General features: G+C 39.0%; 1 protein-coding gene across 2 annotated transcripts in view; it reads left to right on the forward strand.

Moving 5' to 3' along the window:
- Positions 1 to 18,456, forward strand: part of CARMIL1 (capping protein regulator and myosin 1 linker 1) — a 331,630-nt gene that overhangs the window by 282,451 nt on the left and 30,723 nt on the right. The window contains exons 30-32 of one of the 2 annotated variants that reach the window (XM_073566150.1): positions 5,490 to 5,507; positions 17,402 to 17,468; positions 17,642 to 17,838. In XM_073566150.1, the coding sequence (XP_073422251.1) occupies positions 5,490 to 5,507; positions 17,402 to 17,468; positions 17,642 to 17,838 (282 nt within the window). The remainder of the gene's footprint in view (positions 1 to 5,489; positions 5,508 to 17,401; positions 17,469 to 17,641; positions 17,839 to 18,456) is intronic. The other variant, XM_073566151.1, reaches the window with a different exon arrangement.

Consider the following 18,456-nt stretch of genomic DNA (forward strand, 5'->3'; position numbering starts at 1 on the left):
TCTTCATAATATCCCCACACACACTCCCCCTCTCCAAAATATCACCCAAAACTGCTCTTTTCTATATCTCACCCCACATTGCCTCTCTGCATAATGTCACCACTGCCCCTCGCTATACTATGCCCCCCTTCATATGACTGGTCAACGCAGTTTTTCTGGCAAAAGGTTTTCAAACATATTTTAAGTCAATTTTGGCTGCTGATTACAAATATGAACTCCGTTTTTGGCTATCACATCAGGATTTCGAGATATTTTCAATTTTTGATGAAAATTACTCCTATCGAATGTTTTTTTATGATAAAAACACATATTTTTCGGTACTACATTTTGTATATTTTTAATCAAGGAATAACAAAGATTACAAAGTCTATGTACAGCAAATCAAATATACTTACAGAATTAAACTACAAAATATAAAAACACATATATATGGCACACCGATGAATGGCAAATGGCAGTTATTTGAACTTTCTTTTCTTGGCTGATCTGTGATGTACAGCTTCTGGGTTGTCTCTCATCAAGCTCTCCAGCAATAGTCAGCCATCATATGCGAGTCCCACCGGCCTTGATACCGTTCTTCCATTGTTTTAATGTCCTGATGAAAACGCTCCCCTTGTTCCTCGCTCACATCCCCAAGATTCTCTGGAAAAAAGTCCAAATGGCTGTGTAAATAGTGAATCTTGATACTCATTCTACACCCAAGATTTCGCAGACTCATTAGTAGCTCTTCCACAATCTCTTCATAGTTGTCTGCTTTCTTATTCCCTAGAAAATTCTGCACCACATTATAAAATGCATTCCAAGCTCTTTCTTCTGTCTCATTCATTGATGTGATAAAATTTTGGTCTCTCATAAGTGTTCTTGTTTGAGGTCCATCAACTATTCCAGCCTTTTTCTTCTCTTCACTGAGACCAGGAAAACTTGAACATATATAGTTAAAACAGTACCTGCACACGACTGATGTGTACGTTGAAAACTGTTTGCTTACTTTCTTATCATAACAAATGGGAATTATGCATGTTCAAAGAAAACAAAGATATTCTCACATTTATTGGGAGACTAAATGAAAACTAAATTTACCTTGGTGAACCGTATAAACCCGCACTTTTCATACACTACTTATATTTTTCATGGAATTCATGAAAATGGGCTATATACCTATAGCGCAAAAACGTGATGTGATAGAGAAATTACAAGATCAGATTTGAATTCAGCACCCTCAAATTAGTGTAAAACTGTTCTTAGTCATGCCAGAATTTTTTTTTTTTTTTTTTTGTAGACCATCTGCCAAATGCCTCTTAATTGCCCCATAGTGTGCCTTCGTAGTAACCCCTGCCCCCACATCTAAAATAAAAGCACATTTCATCATTCAGCTCCTCTAAGGAGTGCTTAGCAGTGCCCACCGCATAGTCACCAATTCTGCTTCCCCAACAGAATTGTGATGAGGTCATCACAACGCTGCACGTTGGGGCCTGGGCTGGCAGACGCTGTTCTCTGCCTCAGTCCCGGCACCACAGTGCTCAAATGTATTCACGTCTGATACATGTATTAATAAAAAACATTCCAAAGAAATCTAAGAAACAGATCATCGCTAGGGAATAGAAAAGCATTGTGTGATAATAAACAGCTCTAAACCTTTACTGATTGTATGGGATCATCATTGATCTGTAAGGTGTCTGGTTTTATTACACGACCCCATTAGTAGAGAACAGTATTCACATTTACATTACTTGTGAACGCCACCCATGGGATTACACACTCTCGAGGAAGGTGCTGTGGATTCTGTATTGGAAAAAGTATAGCCTTGCAACACCTCAGGGTATGGTAGCCTTTGGTCTTTTTCCACATTATTATTATTAACATCTAAAGAATATATGTTTGCACTTTTGTGAATTTTTAACGATCATCCTCGGGCTACACTTTTTAGTGATTGCCTTTAACAGAGATTCTAGCTACGGTATTTATCATTACCATTATCGCGGCATGTATTACTTACTTGATTTTCATGATACAACAACATAGTAGGAATCCTTAATTTTTTATTTTCGCTATTTTTGCCTTATTCCTATTTTGTCCCATTGTTTGACTTTATTACCTTTTCTGTTCCTATTTTTTTTTTTTTTTTTTTTTTTTTTTTAAGTTTTTCACATTTTTTTTTCCCTGATTGAAAGCATGTTATTCACAATTATCTTATGTAAAATGCAGCCCAACAGCCTTGTGCATGTGGCCATTCTTGGTCTGCTTACAACCTCCTTACCGTGCAGAGGTGCATTCACACTTATAGACTGCTTCAGGCCCATACTAAATATTTTCCATCTTACTCATCTGGAATCCGGTGAGCACAGTATGATGGCATTCTACGTTAGATTGCAGGACCGTTGCCTCTAGGGAAATGGTATCCAAAATACATTAACAAAAAGGGCATTACATAACACGTTAAGGTTTGCTACAGCAGTACATATGTGCTACAGCAGTATATACTGTGGGGCAAAAAAGTATTTAGTCAGTCAGCAATAGTGAAAGTTCCACCACTTAAAAAGATGAGAGGCATCTGTAATTTACATCATAGGTAGACCTCAACTATGGGAGACAAACTGAGAAAAAAAAATCCAGAAAATCACTGTCTGTTTTTTTTTTCATTTTATTTGCATATTATGGTGGAAAATAAGTATTTGGTCAGAAACAAAATTTCATCTCAATACTTTGTGATATATCCTTTGTTGGCAATGACAGAGATCAAACGTTTTCTGTAAGTCTTCACAAGGTTGCCACACACTGTTGTTGGTATGTTGGCCCATTCCTCCATGCAGATCTCCTCTAGAGCAGTGATGTTTTTGGCTTTTCGCTTGGCAACACGGACTTTCAACTCCCTCCAAAGGTTTTCTATAGGGTTGAGATCTGGAGACTGGCTAGGCCACTCCAGGACCTTGAAATGCTTCTTACGAAGCCACTCCTTCGTTGCCCTGGCGGTGTGCTTTGGATCATTGTCATGTTGAAAGACCCAGCCACGTTTCATCATCAATGCCCTTGCTGATGGAAGGAGGTTTGCACTCAAAATCTCACGATACATGGCCCCATTCATTCTTTCATGTACCCGGATCAGTCGTCCTGGCCCCTTTGCAGAGAAACAGCCCCAAAGCATGATGTTTCCACCACCATGCTTTACAGTAGGTATGGTGTTTGATGGATGCAACTCAGTATTCTTTTTCCTCCAAACACGACAAGTTGTGTTTCTACCAAACAGTTCCAGTTTGGTTTCATCAGACCATAGGACATTCTCCCAAAACTCCTCTGGATCATCCAAATGCTCTTTAGCAAACTTCAGACGGGCCCGGACATGTACAGGCTTAAGCAGTGGGGCACGTCTGACACTGCAGGATCTGAGTCCATGGTGGCGTAGTGTGTTACTTATGGTAGGCCTTGTTACATTGGTCCCAGATCTCTGCAGTTCATTCACTAGGTCCCCCCGCGTGGTTCTGGGATTTTTTCTCACCGTTCTTGTGATCATTCTGACCCCACGGGGTGGGATTTTGCGTGGAGCACCAGATCGAGGGAGATTATCAGTGGTCTTGTATGTCTTCCATTTTCTAATTATTGCTCCCACAGTTGATTTCTTCACTCCAAGCTGGTTGGCTATTGCAGATTCAGTCTTCCCAGCCTGGTGCAGGGCTACAATTTTGTTTCTGGTGTCCTTTGACAGCTCTTTGGTCTTCACCATAGTGGAGTTTGGAGTCAGACTGTTTGAGGGTGTGCACCGGTGTCTTTTTATACTGATAACAAGTTTAAACAGGTGCCATTACTACAGGTAATGAGTGGAGGAAAGAGGAGACTCTTAAAGAAGAAGTTACAGGTCTGTGAGAGCCAGAAATCTTGATTGCTTGTTTCTGACCCAATACTTATTTTCCACCATAATATGCAAATAAAATGAAAAAAAAAGACAATGTGATTTTCTGGATTTTTTTTTCTCAGTTTGTCTCCCATAGTTGAGGTCTACCTATGATGTAAATTACAGACGCCTCTCATCTTTTTAAGTGGTGGAACTTGCACTATTGCTGACTGACTAAATACTTTTTTGCCCCACTGTATGTATACATAAATACCGGTAGTTTTTATCGTGTTTAAGGTAATCTTTCAAACTACATTTATTTTCAGACCTAAAATATTAAATGTCCATACAATGATATTCACGTAAATGTATTATCAAAAAGACATGCCTTTTTTTTTTATGTATGTCCATTTTAGAAAATAATGGTATTTTGCATAACATACCAGTTCTAGAGGATCTTTTCTTACAAGTCTAGGATGTGAAGTTTCTTTGTTATTCCCCCTTCAAATTTATGAAAAAATTGACATCTGGGTGTTACTAGTTGTGGTTTTGTACCAACACGCTTGCTTAAAGTAGCTAATTCACGATATGTGGGCTGCACTGCTAGAATCGTTCTCCAATGGTTAATCAAATGTTTTTATTAACTACGCTTTTCAGCACCGCAGCTCGTCTTTGTCAAGTGAAAGAAATATCTCTCTGACACCTTCCGATCCCTGATGACGGAGTAGGACCCTCCCCTTCGACATGAGGAATTGTAACACCTATTTGTCAATGTATTCATTAATTTCTAGCAGGAATAACGAAGGAAAAGCCCAACACTGAGTTCTAAAAAATAGTTGCTCCAAAACTGTTTTTCATGGCAAATACAGGTATTACAATTTTAATATATAGGGTACGGATTGTCCTCTTCAGATTAATATTCAGAGTTTAAAGGGGTTGTCCGGCCTTGGGCTACAAGTCTGCAATCATTCTAGGTGACTGCAGACTTGTGAGGATTCTCCGGCATCGGAAGTGAGCAGTTTTGCATTCTCCCACCCACTTTCCGACTAGACGTGTCCGGCCTCACTCAATACACTTTCATTCAGCGCGACCACGTACGTCTAGGTGGCACATGACTGCATGTATACCAATCACATACTTGTGGCATTGGAGAATCCTCTTTGGCACGTGATGTGAGCATTCAGAAGTCTGCAGTCAACTAAAGGGAGTTCAGACTTGTAGCTTAAGGCCGGACAACACATTTATTGTTTTTGCAACCTGTTAAAAATTTGAAATGTAATTTTGTTTTACAAATATCTTTTGTATTAAGTTTACGCTAATTGAATCTGTTGTAGTGAGTAATACGTGCTTGTAGCACATACAGATCTGTGCTTTGATAAGAACACCTGAGATATTTTAAGCTTATTGTGCGACTGTCCCAGCATATGATTTAATGTCGGATGTTGTTGTAAAGGCACATATTGTCCTTTCGCCTGTCATTGAGAATATGACTTTTCTACTGCTGCGTGAGCAGATGAGAACGAAGTATATTACTGTCTTTCCCTTTTTTTCCGTCTAACTGAATGTCTTGCAGTTTTAGTTTTTTTTGTTTGTTCTTTTTATTTCTCTCTCCGCTTTTCTCTCTTCTTTATTCACATCCCGTCTTTCTTTTTGCTGCTTGGAGACTCTCTGCTGTAGAAGTGTAAGTACTTTCCTTTTTTTGTGGCTTTCCCTGTGTCTTTTACTTTCATGCTTCATTTATCTCTCTGCTGAGAGTCTGGCTCCTAGGTGATAGCAAACACGTCTTCCTGTGGTTACTGAACTAATAATACTACATGGCTGGTGAATAATTTGCTTAACAGCCATAAATATAAATTCTGCATGCTGGGGATTATTTGAAACCTGGACATGTTTGCCTTTCTTTATGATTGTTACTGTGTTTTCTTTATGGATGTAAGTAAATATGTGTTGCATGATATTGATTACAGTGGTCAAAATATATTTATATGGTAGTAAGAAAGTCTAGTTCGAACAGTTGCAGTTTTACATTTAAGCTTTTAAGATTTCGTATCCACTGGCTTTTTTTTCCTTTTATTGTTTATTTTTTTTTTATTTTAAAAGAAAGATATCGCTACAGTTTTAATTTTCTTTTTTAAGGCAAAGACAGAATTAGATCCAGCATAAGGCAGAAGTAGGAGTATCTCATTTTTATTTCCCTTCCCTTTTGAATCCACTTCTGTGTTTGGCTTTAAAAAAAAAAACTGCTTTTTTCTTTTCCCCCATGACACACTGTGTGAATCCACCTTCAGGGTAGTAGTATATTTTTTAGGTTACCTCTTAGTTTTAAAGAAATTCTCATTATGTAATATTACTAGAATTAATGCTTTTTATTTCATAGGACCTGCTCCATTTGAAATGTAATTTCTAGCCTCTGGATGTCGCCTTCCTGCCGGCATCCACAGCTCTTCTTTTCGTTAGCCAGCTTAATCCAATGTTACATGTGCGTCACGCCACAACAATGATATTGTTCCAGACTGGCTAACCCAAAGAAGAGCCACGGTTGCCGTAAAAGGCCGTTCACAGGGCCCCTGTCCAGTGGCCACAGATTATTGATTTGGCCAGTGCACCAGGTCTTGTGAATCAATTTGTACCAGCTCCAAAAACTGCCTATTTACATCTTTTACTTTTTTTTCCATAGTGCTTCTTAAATCTTCCATATGTGCAGCAATTTAAGGTCTAATGTTAATAGATGTTAAGGATATTGATAAAAGCACAATGTACGGTCCTGTACAGTAGCCATAACTGTTGATGTTTATGGTAGGTACACTTTAACTGTAAGAGACAGAATCTTAAAAAAAAAATCCAGAAAATCACATTGTATGATTTTTACATAATGAATTTGCATTTTATTGCATGATATAAGTACTTGATACAATGGAAAAAGAGAACTTAATATTTGGTACAGAAACCTTTGTTTTCAATTACAGAGGTCAGACGTTTCCTGTAATTCTCGATCAAGTTTGCACACACTGCAGCAGGGATTTTATCCCACTCCTCCATACAGAGCTTCTCTAGATCTTTCTGGTTTCGGGCTATTGATGGCAAACATTGAGTTTCAGCTCCCTTCAAAGATTTTCTATTGGAGTCAGGTCTGGAGACTGGCTAGGCTACTCCAGGACCTTGAAATGCTTATTACGGAGCCACACATTAGTTGCCATGTTTGTATGTTTCGTGTCATTGGTATGCTGGCAAACACAGCCACGACCCATCTTCAAGGCTCTTACTGAGGGAAGGGATTTTTTTTTAGCCAAAATCTCGCGATTCATGACCCCATCCATCCACCCTTCAATACAGTACAGTTGTCCTGTTCCCTTTGCAGAAATGCACACCCAAAGTATGATGTTTCCTCCACCATGCTTCATGGTTGAGACTGTGTTCTTGGGGTTGTACTCATCCTTCTTCTTCCTCCAAACAGTGAGTGGAGAAGATGCCAAAAATTTATATTTTTGTTTCGTCTGACCACATGACCTTCTCCCATGCCTCCTCTGGATCATCCAGATGGTCATTGGCAAACTTCAAATGGGTCTGGAAATGTGCTGGCATGAGCAGGGGAACCCTTGCATGCCCTACAGGATTTTAATCCATGACAGAGTAGTGTGTTACTAACAATAATGTTTGAGACTGGTCTCGACATTCTTCTCGTCATTGACCAGGGCCTCCCATGTAGTTCTGCATTGATTCCTGGCCTTTCTTAGAATCATCCTTACTCCACGTGGCGAGATCTTGCTTGGAGCCCCAAAGCAAGGAAAATTGACAGTCATCTTGTGTTTCTCCCATTTTCTAATAATTGTGCCAACATTTGTTGCCTTTTTACCAAGCTGCTTGTGTATTTTCCTGTAACTCATCAAAAACTTATGCAGGTCTACAATTTTGGCCCTGGTGTCCTTAGACAGCTCTTTGGTTTTGGCCATGGTGGAGAGGTTGGAGTGTTTTTGATTGCGTGTGTGGACAGGTGTCTTTTATACAGGTAACAAGTTCAAACAGGTGTAATTAATACAGATAATGAGTGCAGAGTAGGAGGGCTTCTTAAAGAAAAGTGCACTGCGTCATAACAATACAGCATATCTCTGTTAGTGCTTTATTCCTCCTCCTGCTCTCGTCACAGCTCCACATGAGCAGCTTGCCTACGTTGCTACACGCTATTCTGAACCCACAGTGTCATGTTTTTGGATTATTAACAGGTTTTGCCATTGTCTGAAGAAGGTCCATGATAGTGACCGAAACGTAACAAATAGAATGTACACTGTGTGGATTATTAAGCTGTGAATAAAACAAAACTATTTTTTCTGCATTTGGGAGTGCCGGATTTCTTTTTCTGTATTGAATTGGGACTGGTATCCTTTTCCGCACACCCCACATCTGAATTCTCGGATTGACGTGTCTTTTTTGTCATCTTAAAGAAAAGCTAACGGGTCTGAGAGCCAAAATTCTTGCTGGTTGGTAGGTGATCAAATACTTATTTTATGCAATAAAATGAAATTTAATTATTAAAATCATGCAATGTGATTTTCTGGGGTTTTTTTTAGATTCTGTCTCATAGTTGAAGTGAACCTACGATAAAAATGACAGACCTCTATATTCTTTGTAAATGTGAAAACTTGCAAAATCGGCAGTGTATAAAATACTTATTTTCCCCATTGTACATAATTTCCTACATTGTGAACATATCTAAAATTACATAGGCCGGATGTTTCTAAAGTAGTTCATAATATTTTACAGAGTTGAGTTTGTTTTAATGTTTTGTGCTTGGTTGACAACTTTCGGATAGTGTAATGTTAGAATCGAATTCGAAATTTAGAGTACAGATAGAATATGATGGGATCTAGCTTGGATTTTAAAGTGTTATTTCCAGCTCGAACTTATATTGATGAAAAGAAATGAAATAAACCATCCTGGCTCTCCAGGATGGAGATGGAGCTACGGGAATAACTGAGAACAGCTGAGCTACATGGTTTCCATAACACATGTAGATATGAATAGGAGTTACAGAAGTAGCTTAGTCCTTTGACCTGTGCTCTGTCATTTTTATAGGAGTTTTGGAATCCACATAGCACAGACGCTCCAGAATCTTTTCATTGCTCCATTGTAAGGGTCGGCCAGGACCGTAGTCATGGCCGAAGACACCTGGGCTGCTGTGTCCTTGCCTTCCCTCACAGAAAAATACTGCTCATTAGTCAGCATACCTGTATCTCCAGATCCAGCTACTTTGGGGTCCTCCCTGTGCAGTGGGAGACCATCTCCAGATGAGCTCACATTAACTGAGACACAGTCCCATCGTTACACAGCACTTCCAAAGTCTTCACAGCATGTACAACAGGCTTCACGTCACAAGGTTCCTTCTCTTTCCCTCCACTGCTTTCACGGTTACACAGCACGGGCCCGGTTCGGACCCCGTCCTTGACGGTTTCCCAGTTTCCTCTGTGTTCATCTCTGCTACGGTTAAGCATCCCTCGGTCTGTTTCGCCCCAGACACAAGATCGTTAGTTGCCAAAGTCAGTAGCCACTGAGAATGAGACCTGATCTGATGTACTGGCCTCTGTACTGGCACTGCTTCTTCACTATCTGTAATCAATGCTTTGGTGTAGTGTAGCATTAGCAGAACAATAACAGTATACATGACAGTGTAAAACAAGTCATAAGAAATATACATTTAACACTTAATGGTAATACACTTAAATCTCCAGTGGTTAAAGCAAGAGCTGTTTATTCCCATCTCAGCTGTGAAAAGATGATATGGAATTAGCCCCTAACTTACAATTAGGAATGCTATTGCTTACGTGTTTCAAGTCTTATGAACAACTTATCTTGCTCATAGCATAGAATAATAAATAAGATTGTCTTTCACAAATTTGCCCATATTTACTATGCGTCTTAGATGTAACGGCCGTGGCCATGCTCTAGTTAATAGGTGTTGTAAACTTAAACTACAGAATCTAAAAATGTGACATATTAATTTATTCTGCATGAACCACTATGATAAATCTGAATTTCCAGTCTGAATTTGCACTTTCTAAGGATAAGATGGTATTAATAAATATGACCCATTCCTGGATTCAGGAAAAGATTGGGGAAAAGTAGCAAAACTAGTGTAAGACTATATTTACATGTCACTAATCTGTTACAGAAATTTTGGTGACTGTCCCATTCGTATAATTGTGGCTTGCAGAAGTCCATGTACTTATTACAAAAAGAACCCTATTAAAGGAGTTTTGACAAGTGTATGTTATTTTCTCATCCCTTTTCATATCAATACTTAATGATCACTGGGTCTTAGGAGCCCTTTCTGAAGGGAGCAAAGGTCGAGCATTTGTACCTCCTCTCCATGGATTCTCTGTAGGACTGCCCCAGATAGCCAAGTTCTGCGTTTGACAATTTCCTATTGATTAGGGTTAACTTATAAACTTGGTACAGCCCCTTTTAAGATTTATGCATTGAATCTTCTCCACCAAATTGGATACATATCAATATATCCTAAAGAAACAATTGAAGAAACTGCCTATAGAAACCCTTCAGATTCCAGTTAACGCTTCTATTTAGTGGTAGGACAGTGTTTTTCATCACTCACATATGCTTTAATTCCCCTGCCCAGAACCCTGGATATATATTGCTCTAGGTTAATTCAGACTAATAAAGTTTACTACATTCACCATTTATTTTTTTTAATAATCTCAAATTCCATCACCAAGTGAAAATGGTAATCTGGTAAAAAATGTTAAATCTCAGAGAATTGGTAACTGTAGTACTGTAAATGGACAATGTTTAGATTTCGTAACTATCCCCATAGAAAGGATATTTTCCAGTTGTGTTGTTGCTCTAGTATATGGATGCATGAATTGACTCTTGCACTTTGCATTTCACTATTAAATATTCTTACATGTTCATTTCTCTACATGAGCTGCTCTTTTCATGGCAGGCAAGCACTTCGGCTCAAGGATTTGCTTTTCAACATTTATGTTCCATTGAAAATGTGCACCATTTCTTAACTTTGTATCTTTGTTAAATATAATAGATAAAATGATCTCTAGTGTCATAGCAGTAAACTTTGCAGTGTTTTCTATTTTCGCTGCTGGCAGCGTACATAATACATATGCTTTTGCTTTAAAATCGTAATTTCCTTCTGGTATTACAGTGGGGCAAAAAAGTATTTAGTCAGTCAGCAATAGTGCAAGTTCCACCACTTAAAAAGATGAGAGGCGTCTGTAATTTACATCATAGGTAGACCTCAACTATGGGAGACAAACTGAGAAAAAAAAATCCAGAAAATCACATTGTCTGTTTTTTTTCCTTTTATTTGCATATTATGGTGGAAAATAAGTATTTGGTCAGAAACAAGCAATCAAGATTTCTGGCTCTCACAGACCTGTAACTTCTTCTTTAAGAGTCTCCTCTTTCCTCCACTCATTACCTGTAGTAATGGCACCTGTTTAAACTTGTTATCAGTATAAAAAGACACCTGTGCACACCCTCAAACAGTCTGACTCCAAACTCCACTATGGTGAAGACCAAAGAGCTGTCAAAGGACACCAGAAACAAAATTGTAGCCCTGCACCAGGCTGCGAAGACTGAATCTGCAATAGCCAACCAGCTTGGAGTGAAGAAATCAACTGTGGGAGCAATAATTAGAAAATGGAAGACATACAAGACCACTGATAATCTCCCTCGATCTGGTGCTCCACGCAAAATCCCACCCTGTGGGGTCAGAATGATCACAAGAACGGTGAGCCAAAAACCCAGAACCACGCGGGGGGGACCTAGTGAATGAACTGCAGAGAGCTGGGACCAATGTAACAAGGCCTACCATAAGTAACACACTACGCCACCATGGACTCAGATCCTGCAGTGCCAGACATGTCCCACTGCTTAAGCCTGTACATGTCCGGGCCCGTCTGAAGTTTGCTAGAGAGCATTTGGATGATCCAGAGGAGTTTTGGGAGAATGTCCTATGGTCTGATGAAACCAAACTGGAACTGTTTGGTAGAAACACAACTTGTCGTGTTTGGAGGAAAAAGAATACTGAGTTGCATCCATCAAACACCATACCTACTGTAAAGCATGGTGGTGGAAACATCATGCTTTGGGGCTGTTTCTCTGCAAAGGGGCCAGGACGACTGATCCGGGTACATGATAGAATGAATGGGGCCATGTATCGTGAGATTTTGAGTGCAAACCTCCTTCCATCAGCAAGGGCATTGATGATGAAACGTGGCTGGGTCTTTCAACATGACAATGATCCAAAGCACACCGCCAGGGCAAAGAAGGAGTGGCTTCGTAAGAAGCATTTCAAGGTCCTGGAGTGGCCTAGCCAGTCTCCAGATCTCAACCCTATAGAAAACCTTTGGAGGGAGTTGAAAGTCCGTGTTGCCAAGCGAAAAGCCAAAAACATCACTGCTCTAGAGGAGATCTGCATGGAGGAATGGGCCAACATACCAACAACAGTGTGTGGCAACCTTGTGAAGACTTACAGAAAACGTTTGACCTCTGTCATTGCCAACAAAGAATATATCACAAAGTATTGAGATGAAATTTTGTTTCTGACCAAATACTTATTTTCCACCATAATATGCAAATAAACTGAAAAAAAAACAGACAATGTGATTTTCTGGATTTTTTTTTCTCAGTTTGTCTCCCATAGTTGAGGTCTATCTATGATGTAAATTACAGACACCTCTCATCTTTTTAAGTGGTGGAACTTGCACTATTGCTGACTGACTAAATACTTTTTTGCCCCACTGTATATGCCATAATCTTAGTGATTGTTTAAAAAAGTATCCTTAAAATGTTTATTTTGTGATCCCTCTTAATTACCTACGTAATGATGTGTAAGGGCATTAAAATACTTACTGATCACGATCTTCTATCATTTCCAGTGCGGTTCTGGTCCCATGTGATCACTCTACTTTGTCAGCTCACACAGGGACCCTTCTGTAATTGGGGATATTACTTCCATCAATGTAAGTCTATCGAGTCTCCGGTCAAGACTCTGATGACTTAAACTGAGAAAATGACTTCTGGTTCGCATTCGTACACAAACCCCCTGCGTGAGCCAGTTTGTCTGTTTACAGGTCACGTGGTAAGAATGGCACTGGAAACTATGGAAGATTGAGATAGGTAAGTATTTTAATTCTCTTTCACATCATTAAACAGATTGCAGAATCAAAAAGTTGAAGAGACATCTTTTAAGCGTATGTACAGCTCTGGTGGCATTTTTTAAACTATTTTCTATGCTGTCTTATGACAGTCAATTTACAACTTTAATGTGGTTATAAATATTGTTTAGCAAATTGGTTCAATAGCAAAAAAATCCAAGGGCTACACTCAACTAACCACAGGTCTTCTGTGAATGTAGGCTGTCACAAATTATTCTCATGTGATCCCAGACCAGATTCAATGATCTTGAAATCAGGTTCTGTTGTGGCCATATCATAACTTACACAACTCCTTGTTGTTCTCCATGCTGAAGATAGTTATTAATGACATTGTCTGTATGTTTGGTGTCATTGTCCTGCTGCATAGACAATTTGGTACCAATAAGATACCTTCCTTTAGATATTGTACAATGTCTAAGTATCGGCCTCTATTTCTCAGCATTGAGGACAGTTTTTTTTATATCTTGACCACATTCTCAACTTTTGTTGAAATGCAGCATCAAACTTGCAAGGAACCTCCAGCATGCTTTATTGTTACTTGCAGACACTGATTATTGTACTGATCTCCAGCCCTTTGGTGAAGAAACTTCCTTCTGTTACAGCTGAAAATTTAAGTCAGTCCAGAGCACTGGCTGCCATTTTTTTGCATCTTAGTTCCTATATTTCCATGCATGTCTGAGTCACTTCGCCTTATATCCATTCCCAAAGTATGGTTTCTGGCTGCAATTGTACCATGAAGAAAACTGCTGACCAGACTACCCCGAACAGATGGGTGTAGCTGGGTCATACTGATTGCTGCCAGTTCAGAGCTGATGACACTGTTAGATACCTCCCAGTTTTTGAAGGGACGTATCATGGTGTGTCTTGTCAGATGCATGAAGTTTCCATGGTGGATCACTGCGTTTGCATAATCAACATCTGAATGGCTCCAAATTTATTCAGCAGTTGGACAGGGTCCTCAAACATCATTAAGAACTATCTTCAGAGTAAAGAAGAATGAGTCCTGGAAGTGATGAAATGGCCCCCACAGTGCCCTGATCTCAACATAGTCTTTCTGGGATTACATAAGGCCCCATCTCACATAGTGAGATCGCTAATGGGTCACCGATTTTGTGACACAACAGCGATCTCGCCTGCGATCTCGCTACATGTGACACATAGCTGCGACCAGCCCGCCCCCGCTGGATATCGCTGATCGTGCTTGAATGTCCTGGGCCATTATTTTGTCGTCGGGGTCCCGCTGGCCAGCAGGCATCACTGTGTTTGATCGCTGGATCGTTGCTGCGTCGCTGAAGAGATCTGCCTGTTTGGCAGCTTACTAGCGATCATTTAGCGACGCACCAGCCATCCCTACCAGGTCGAATTGTTGTCGGGATCACCGGTGCGTCCCTAAGTGAAACGGGACCCTGAGAGTCAGGAGGATTTTCCTACACCCATAGTAGAACTGTGGTTAAATCTCCAGGGTGTTTCAAACAACCCCCCAGGTGAATTCCTTCAAAAACTGCAATATGAAAAATAAATTTAAAAAAAAAAAAAAAAAAAAAAAAAAAAAAAAATATATATATATATATATATATATATATATATATATATATATATATATAATGATAGTAATATATATATTATGATAGTAATATATATATTATTATGATAGTAATATATACATACATATAGGAAAGGGAACCTGAAAACCTACCCATAATGGATATCTACTCGACTGTAACTTCCTGAATAATTAATTCCACAGATAAATTTGTGTAAAGCATGAACACTAAAAATATAAACAGAATTCTAAGCCAAAAATAGCCTAACAATAGTTTACTAAAAAAAAATAAAAAAAAATTAAAAAAAAAAAGGCTTCATACAGCCACATCACTGAAAACAAAATTATAGTTGCTGAAAAGCAGAAAGGCAAAAAAAAAAATAGCAGGTCATTAAGGCTTTTTTAGGCCTGGTCATTTAGGGGTTAATGTAAATTTATCATCTAGAATTCTAGTAGAACATTTAGTTGGAACCGTAATATGTTGTTATTAGACAAAGCGAATCCTTTGGAGCTTTTTTTGGACTTCGTTCGCTGCTTGATATAATGCACAATTACTGTTGTATTAAAAGATCAATGTTTTTATTCCCAACGTGTTTCGAAGTATGAACTACTTTTTCCTCAGGGGGTGACACACATGAAAAAGTGGCGTTGCTTTCAGATTAAATACACTTCACATTTGACAGTCAAATTGGTCAGAATTTTCTTTTTCTCCACATCCAATAGATGTTAAATGAGGTTGGCATCTGGTGAATTTTGAACATCTTTCATGTTCTTCAAACCATTCCTGAACAGTGTGGCAGCGAGCATTAGAGAATATCTTTGCTACTAAGGATAATTGTGAAAGCAACATTTTCATGAATGCTAGGACCCAATGTCTACTGGCAAAACATTGCCCGGAACATCACACACTGCCTCCACCCACTTGTCTTACTTCTTTAGTGCATTCTTATGAAATACCAATGATTCAAAGAGTCAACAACCATTGGAACTCCATCTGCTGTGAAGCTACAACTACCTGTGTTCCTGACAGACACAGACATACTGGGATCTTCACATTAGCTGGAGTGCTGCTGCATTATCGTATAGCCTACATTGACCCTGGGTATGTGATGGCCCCATATTATTTCTACCTGTGACTTGTGCTTATTTGTAAATTGCCCCTTTTGACCCCAAACAATATCGGGAATAATCTCTCATGTTGCAGTTGACCAAGGTTCAGCGTCCGCGCATCAGCTAGCATAATATGTGATTACACTTTATGTTGTGAAAATATATGCAAGCATATGACTTGTCTAAATGAATTTATAGAAATGAATGTATTTTTAGAATGAGGCCTATGGGCTGAAAACATGTATACATCAGTCCTGAACAGTAGTCCCCTGGAATGATATGCGGCACTTCTTAATAAATTTGGCACATATTTTTAACAGTCTGTGTTCCAAAGTCATGAAATGTACTCGGTTCTTGGCTGGCATACATTTGTTATAATTTACGACTCTTTCTGGCTTAAAGTAGCACTCCCATCAAAGTTTCTATCCTCATATGATATTATTCAGCACTGTGTACTTACAATTGCTCATCTTGCCCTTTTACCCAGCTAATTCTTCTCTTTTCTCTGCTCTCTGTAGAAACAGGAAGTCTCTTGTCCCTGTGTTTGTTATTCCCCTCTTTAGCTCCTGACTCAGCTGCTCCTGACTCAGCTGCTCCTCCCCTTGCCAGGGACTTTTGCAGTGACTTATGAGTCATGTAGAGAAAACTGACCTCCTGTTTCTACATAGAGCTTAGAAGGATTGAGCTAGTCAGTTTTTAATCGTGATGTCATAGACCTATTAAACATAAGAAATAGCTGGGTAGAAAGGCAAAATGAGCAATTCTAAGTACACAGTGCTGTATAATATGATGACTGCAATATATTAAGATAACATTTTTGATGGGAGGAGGAGGAGGGCTTCTTTAAATTGTTAAATTGTAGTGAAACGGTTGGCTCTCAATAGATGACGATCCCAATCTGAACCCAGTTTACTTATTAAAAAGTGTTGGCGCTGATGTAAAAACGCCAAGTCTCTTTCTTTTCTAGTGTAAACAGTTCGGCAGCGATACACATATATCTCTGGAGACATCATATCTGACATCATATTGAATTTGCTTTCTGTTTCATGAGCATTTTGGAAATCTACAAAAATTAAACGGAAAAACTGCTATGTCTTATTTAGACTGTATCTTTGCTGCTGCCAGTGGTAGTGGCACAAACAATTATAACATATATACATACGCACATATGTGTGGAATCTATATATATAATGTATCATCCACACAGATGAATGGGAATCCGGTCTGAATACCTATTTTTCATTGCTTCTGGCAGGGAAAGGCTTATGCATTATGTAGTTTGCATGTTTCCTAGTGATGATGAATCGTCTGTCTATGCACTTATCATCTTCCTATGCATCTTGTGTATGGCGAGTAATATTTCACAAAGTGCGGACATTGTCATTTCTCACAACATGGGAAAGTATTAAGAGGCAGAACCCATGTCCTTTCAATTACTCTGCTCTGCAGAAGGCCTTTGTCAGCATGGTGCGACCCTTCCTGAATTTCTGAACGAGAAAGAAGGCTTGTAGTTTACGGTGCATCTAGATTATCTTTGTACTATATGAAAGTATTTATAGCAGCAGCGTTACATTTACAGCAGGAGGAACAGCGGTTTACTGCATTAGGCCTCAGTAAATCATCCCTCTTTGTTGCTTCTGTTTTATTTCTTAATATTCTGTTCTTACTAGAAATCTATATTGTCTATAAAGGCAATGTGTGTGCGCATACAGTGAACTATTGATGTAATTATTGCAGATGACTCCCAAGTCCAAGAGAAAGAGTATTCACAGCAGAATGCTGCGTCCTGTGTCCAGAGCCTTCGGTGAGTATATTGAACAAGTGTCGGCTTTGCTTTAGGGAGTATTTCAATAACTGATTATGAACATTACAGAAAATGAATAGCATAAAATATCTTTATATTTTCATGGCCCATGAAGGTTAAAAAGCTTTCATCTTGTCTTATTATTGTCTGGTTTTTTTTTGTTTTTTTTCAAGAAATGGAATTTGACCTAGACAAGGCTCTCGAAGATGTCCCAATACACATAGAAGACCCTCCGTTCCCCTCCTACAAGCAGGACAAACGATCATCTAGTGTCATAGCAGAGCTGCCATCGGAAGAAGGGAAAAAGCTTGAGCATTTTACTAAATTACGACCAAAGAGAATGAAGAAACAGCAACCCAGCAAATCCAATGTTAGTACATGACTTTATTCAATTAAATATGTAACCACTTCTTAAAGGAGTAATCCCTAAACTCTCGCTTACAGTGTAGACAAGACGTGTCTGACCACTGGGACCTCACCAATGCTGGGGACAAGAGGTTTTTTTAATCCTTTAATGCGTCTCTTGCTGTTTTCCCTAACCGGTAAACTTTTAGGCCCTGATTATGCAGTGAGTCTAGAGGTTCCATCTGAATCCCCCAAAAATGAGATTGAAGCAAAGCTCCCCTGACAGATCTGTAGACCGCAAAAACACAAACAGACTTCAATAACCCAGATTCCGATTTATTTTTTTGCGGTAATGTCTCATTTCAGATAGTGTAGAAGTGAAGTCCACTACGTTTTGTAATTATGTCCTGCTGAAAAAAACGAACTTCTTCCGAAAATGTGCGCAATTAGAATCCATTTGTGGAACTGTACTCTATGGCTCTCTCACAGGTTGTGTTTGAATCCCTTCTTTAAGACGCGCTCCATAAATGATGTATCATCAGGGTCTCATGTAAAGTACACTCCCATAACTGGGTATTTTAAATAAATGAAAGTATTTGTGAAAAAATAAAGGATCACAGAATGGCATGTGGTTAAGTATTAA

This window comes from Dendrobates tinctorius, unplaced genomic scaffold, assembly GCF_039654945.1.
Source record: "Dendrobates tinctorius isolate UK_male_01 unplaced genomic scaffold, ASM3965494v1 ptg000004l, whole genome shotgun sequence".
Lineage (NCBI taxonomy): Eukaryota > Metazoa > Chordata > Amphibia > Anura > Dendrobatidae > Dendrobates > Dendrobates tinctorius.